Raw genomic sequence first — 6,000 nt, 5'->3', positions numbered from 1 at the left:
CTCGGCACACTTTTACACCTGAGGATCTTGGATTCTGTTGGGCGGTGTGGGAGAGTCTCTGGCAAGTTCTCAGTCCGCCATTTCCCTCAGAAGTGCGCCCATAACTCAGCTCCCCTTTCCTGAAGGTTCTGATCATATGAACCAGAACCCCTCCCTCCCTGATTTCTTTGAGCGAATCTGGATATTATCTGGATATTATTGGAGTAGGTTGCGAGTGCTGAGATCTTTCCCCTCAAACTCCCACCCCCTACTGTCCGGGCAATTTCTAGAAATCCGCCCCTTACCTATAAGATACATGTGTGATCATCTTCTGATTGGTGGCTTTTTTGTGACAATTGCAATGAAAACCCTTACCGGGTTTCAGGGACCGCCCCTAAGATGTGTTGTTATGCCTGCTTGGATTTCTGCCTCAGCTAGCAAAATACCACTAAATGAAAGAAATAATAATAATAAATTTTTATTTATATCCCGCCCTCCCCAGCCGAAGCCGGGCTCAGAGCTGCTAACAGTAGTAAAATGATACATTTCTAAAATCATTTCATTTTAAAATCAGTTCAAATCAGATTAATACCGTGAAAATCCCTGAAACGAGAGGTAATCGACTAGAAATATTAGCTTGTGGAAATAAACCAAATAATAAAAATCAAAAAGCTTAAGGAAAAAGATCAGAAAAACCTGAAATAGAACAAAGCCTTAATGGGATGCCAGCTGCAAACTTCGTTTCACTGAACTATTCAGTTTCCTCAGAAGGAAATAGAAAAATCATAAACTTTAAATGACCAAAATTCAAAAAAGGGTAGAACCCCAAAAATTCTGACGTATTATAACCCTAAAATGTGTTGTTATTTCTGCTTCGATTTCTGCCTCAGCTAGCAAAATACCACTAGACATCATTACTGGCCAGTTACGAATAACATACTTGCGGAGTGACCTGAGACCTCATGTTAGAAGCAGTTTCTTTAGATTTTGACCCAGCCACCCATGAGATTCGCAGCACCATTATTGGCTGCAAAGTCCTCAGTCCAGCATTGAGGTGTGGATCCAATTGCCTCTGGACCACCAGGTGTCAAGAGCTCCTAGTGCTTCCCACTGCTGAAGGCGATTTACACATAGAAAGTTTCGTTTTCAATAAAAATGGTTATATCAGATGCTAGCTGTACTAAGCATACATTCATTGAAATAAACTGAGAGTACAAACTTGGGTTCATGAATTTCAGTGGGTCTACTCTGAGTAGAACTTCATTGGATGCAGAACAAAGCAAGCAGCGTTTAAGGACCAAATGACAATTTTTAAAAAAGATATATACTTTGATTCATTTCCACGTTTTTGCAACGACTGCATGGAAAAAGTTTGGTAATAGTAACTTGCATGTATATTATCATTGATTTTGTTACTCCAGGGCATCAAGAACATTCATTTCTCCTTCAGTTCATGAGGTTGATTAGTTTGCATTGCCTTATAATAGTTTTAACCAGATACCAAATCTTTTAAAAACACACATATACAAGGGGATGGAGAATTGGACAATCAATGGCTACTAGCCATGGTCATTGGCATTAATGTTTCTGAATTCCATTGCTAGGAATCGCAAATGGGGAGAGCGCTGTTGCATTCTCAGGTCATGTTGAACCGAGAATAACGGCTAAATGGGAGAAGCATTACGAATACATTCATTGACCACTGTCAACGTGGATTACAGTTCCATAGCGGGCGCTTATGTTGGTTGATGGTTTGCGAGTATATTCTATTCAGCACAATTTCAATCTGTTAGTTTCCCTTCTTTAGGAAGATTCATACTTCTTCATCGGATCCTCTGTCCACGGGGGAAAGGATCTGGCCAGCTCCTGAGTGAGATTCTCCTCAATTGGCCACCCCCAAGCTTTAAAGAAAGGACCCAGATTTTTGCTCACTTCTTGAGAGAAATGGTGTGTCCAGAGGTTCATCTTGGAGCTGTTGTCAGTTGGGATGTGGGTCATTGCTTGGTACTTTGCGAAGATGTGGATGTAGGGCTCCCAGCCAAAGGCCTCCTGCAACTGAAAAAAATAATTATTCAGTCCCTTTCCTAAGGACTTGAAAAATATATCACTGTTGCTTTTCCTGTCTCTGGGTGCCTATTTATGCTACCGAAGCATATCAGTTTTACACCATTTATGACTTACGTGGCTCCGCCCTCAAGGCCCTTGAGAATTCTGGGAACAAATGAGAGCAGCAACAAAAGGTTGCAGTATGAAGTGCTGCTCTTCAGGATTCCTGCTACTTCACTGCACGGCATTCCCCTTTGCCCTCCCATGATCCTCCACTCCCCACCACTGACCACACTTAGTCCTCCTTGGGCTGGTTTTCGAATAGGCCTTGTAGTAATGCTCCGGCCACTCGCCTCTCCCTCACCTGTCCTTACCATCCAGCTGGATCAGGTTTAGCGAAATGGCGGCCGGAGGCATATACTTTTTACAGGACAAAACGTATCAATAAAGGGTAGTTGCTGCCACCACTCCCTTCTACCAGGGCACCAGAAGGTGTAACCCAAGGGAGAAGGTTATCCTTCCTAGTTACCGGTTGCCCCACCCTGCAAGTTGCTTCCACAAACCGCAGGCAGAAATTCAACAGATACAGTAGCGGCTGATTGGTCAGGCTCTGGATTCAAACTTTCCCCCAGAATGGCACACAAGACATAAGAAAGTGCTCTTTTTATTTTTTTTATATTTTTAAAAAATCATATTTATTAGAGTTTCCAATATAACAGAAAAGAAAAGATAGAATATATTTAAAGCCTTTCGTTACCTTCTTTCTAGGACTCCCTCCTCCCCCTCCCAATTATATTCCCCTTTCATTAATTTGGTTCCACAAGCTCTCACACCCATTTTGAAACTTAATATGTTTAACCCATTAACCAATTTAAATTATACAATCTTACCATCATCCCTCATCGTTAACAGAAAAAGAAAAAAGATTTTTCCCCAAGATCCACCCCAATTTCTTTCCACGAATTACCTTTTTTAAACATGTCAAATCAAAATACCATAATATACAAAAGTTATATAAAGAAATAAAAAATAAAAAATATAAGAAGGTTCAAAAAGATGGTTACATAGCCTTTGGATTCCAAAACTCCCCCCTCCCTTCCCCGGTTTGAATTCCCCATGTCCATCAGTCTATATGTTGTCAGCCTGGAGGTCTCAAGTCCATGGCCAGATTTTTTCCCATTCCACCTTGCCGGTTTTCTTTTAATTTATTTATTTTAGTGATGTTTAACTTCAAAAATCCAGTCTAATAGAGGCCTTTAATTTCCTTGGTCTTTGCTGCTCCTCCCATTGTTCTTTCCGTGTCGTAGTTAGTCCTTTGTTCTTTTTGTTCCTCACTTTCTCAGGTTTCTTGTCTTGTTCAGCTGCTAAAACGTTCTTATTCCGAGATCTGGTATCTCTACAGAGGTTTGTTGTTCAGGAACAAAAACTTACGTCCAGTCCCTTCCTTTCTTCAATAGAAAATTCTATTGTCTCCTTTTAGTGGAAACACCTCTGTAGACAAAATACTATTTCAGTTTTGCAGCTTTCCCAGAAGATAAGTCCTGTGCGAATCCCAGAGTGGTTTTCCACGTACGACCACTTGTAATGTCCCGAAACCCCTCTAGGGGGATTGTAGTAACTTTGTATCCTCTAATCCAAAAGTCAAATTGTTGTTCCTTATTTTCCGACAGTTTATATCCATATTGTGTCAAATTGTAGCAGAATTAGCCAGCAAAATCCTTGTAACAAAGTCCTCTTTATATTCTCCAGCTTTGACAGCTATTTTGACAGCTGTCAAAGTCTCAGTCTCTCTTCGCCAGGCTCTACGAATCGCCCCGGTTCCCAGGGGGGGTTGCATTTTCCCTCTCACCCTACACTCTTCTCCTCCAGCACAGTTCTTGTAATTTCCCATCGTGGAATTAATGAATTTTATCAGCAATAAACTTCTCTTTCGATCTTGGTTACCCAGTCCTTGTTTTAGAATGTTTACAATCGGGGGGGGGGGACTGACTTCCTTTTTAGATCACCCCTGCTCGTGCCGAATCCGAAAAAAATTTCTTTTTTTCTCCTTTTGTACCCGGTTTCCCAATTACTCACAGGTTGTTGTTAATAGTCCGAATTTCCAATGGAAGAAGTCAGCGCTCTCCGTCGAATGGCATGCGGCTGCGCTCGGCAGGGGAAGCGGTAGACTCAAAGCACCACGCCATTCCCTGGCACCCGATCGGAAGCCTTTAAAAAGGCTCCTTCACGAGTCGGGAGGGCGCTAGCGGTGCCAGCCGAGTCCCCATGTCCACGGGCTCCGTGCCCGTGGTTTTTAAGGGTCCCCGCGTCACCGACGCGGTAGGACCCAGCCCCTGCCGAGCAGACTCCCTCCGGAGCTCGGAGGGAGTCCGCCATTCGGCGATGGCGCCAACCCGGAAGTTCAAGAAAGTGCTCTTTTTAAAATTTATTTAAAAAACAAGATTAAACATACTTTAAAAAGCAGGCACATCTCTTAAACGTTTCAAACAGGAAAAACAAGAACATTGTAGAATATGACTAGCTAACATACAAATGAGAACAAAGACAAAGTTAGAATGGTTTCAAAGTCCTTGGATAGATCCGCATCTCAAAGGCAGTAAGAATCTTCATTACAAAGACTCGCATGTGAATGCAACTGTCAGCAAGGTGGCAAACTGACAGAAGGGCAGATTGCAGAGCGCGCGCTTTCTCAGCCCTTTCCTCGGATCTTTATTTCTGAACCTCATAGAAACGGAACCCAGATCCAATCAAAATTCTTGATTATATTTAAATTCACCAAGAGTCAGCTAGTTGACTAATAATTTTAACTTGTGACAGCTGAGCTTGTTAGTTCCCAGGATCTTGGATCAAAGAGTTCCTCCCTTCTTCAGATACTCAGCAGATACACATTCCCAGAGTGATTAGGGTAGATAACTCATACACACTCAGACATCTTTGTTAAGTACCAGGTGCTAGAACACTAATCAACCTGGAGAAGTTCCTTCCTGAGATAAGCAACTTCACACATTTGGAGACTGTTAGTCTGCAGTTTTAAAGTAACAAGGACACATTCCCCCATAAATCCTATGGCTTTTGATCTTCCCATAATACTTTGCTCCTTACTTGTCCAAAGTTGTGTCTATTGAAATTTCCTAACTTCACTACAGGCCTCATAGAAATATTTCTGCAGCCCTTGGAATTTCCCCAGTCCTGCCATTTTCTCCGTTCCCCATATATAAATTCATTCCTGTAACAGAAGCAACACTCTCACAAAACTACAGTTCCCAGAAGTCCCTGAGAACAAGGAAGATTCTTCATCTCTCCTTGGTTCTAAGTCTCGTCATGCTCAATAAGACATTCTTCCTTCCTAGGGTCTGTAGCACTGCAGCTTAATTCTGACTTAAAGTTTAACAATTCAGGCTTTGTTTGGCACTTGGATAGCTGTGTCACATCCAAGAGGTGTTTGACGTCCCATTTCTCTAAAGCACAGGCTTTTATAATGAAGGGGATATTGGTTAACCAGTTTGTGATAAGTTGGAGGTAGAGAGGAGGGTCTGCATTGGAAAGTGGGGGGACATCAAAACAACCTCCCTGGGCAGTGCCAGTTGTCTCTGTCTGCTCCTGAACGCCACTCTGGAATTTTTAGTTAGAAGTCACAATCACACATTTTAGCAGCAATGGCTGAATCCAAGGTTTAGGCCTACAGAAGTTCAACAGATGGGACTAAAGGTCAATCGATTTCAATGACTCCAGCCTGAATATTGCAGAGTTGAGATACAACCCAGAGTCCTGAAGGAATGAAAGACCATCTGTTTGGCTTGCAGCAGTAGTAGCAGCTTCTGCCACTGGCCAGTTAAGGCAGCACTGGTTTAAATGGTCCAGTGGTCCTACTTCTGCTCCGCTGTGGAAGATACGGCGGTGAACTCTGTGTCGTCTGCTTAAGAGACGACACGATTTAGGCAAATAGAGCTTGAGGGTGGCTGCCAGGGCTTGGCG

General features: G+C 42.6%; 1 protein-coding gene across 3 annotated transcripts in view; it reads right to left on the bottom strand.

Annotated features, from left to right (window-relative positions):
* Positions 1-441: 441 nt before the first annotated feature.
* Positions 442-6,000, bottom strand: part of LOC308595541 (TRPM8 channel-associated factor homolog) — a 32,170-nt gene continuing 26,611 nt past the window's right edge. For 2 of the 3 annotated variants that reach the window (XM_081209848.1, XM_081209846.1), the window contains one exon: positions 442-2,034. In XM_081209848.1, the coding sequence (XP_081065974.1) occupies positions 1,783-2,034 (252 nt within the window). In that variant the 3' untranslated portion in view covers positions 442-1,782. The remainder of the gene's footprint in view (positions 2,035-6,000) is intronic. The other variant, XM_081209847.1, reaches the window with a different exon arrangement.

The sequence above is a fragment of the Podarcis bocagei genome, assembly GCF_964188305.1.
Source record: "Podarcis bocagei genome assembly, chromosome: 10".
Lineage (NCBI taxonomy): Eukaryota > Metazoa > Chordata > Lepidosauria > Squamata > Lacertidae > Podarcis > Podarcis bocagei.
The sequence above is the reverse complement of the archived record's forward strand: the minus strand, read 5'-3'. Positions and strand labels throughout refer to the sequence as shown.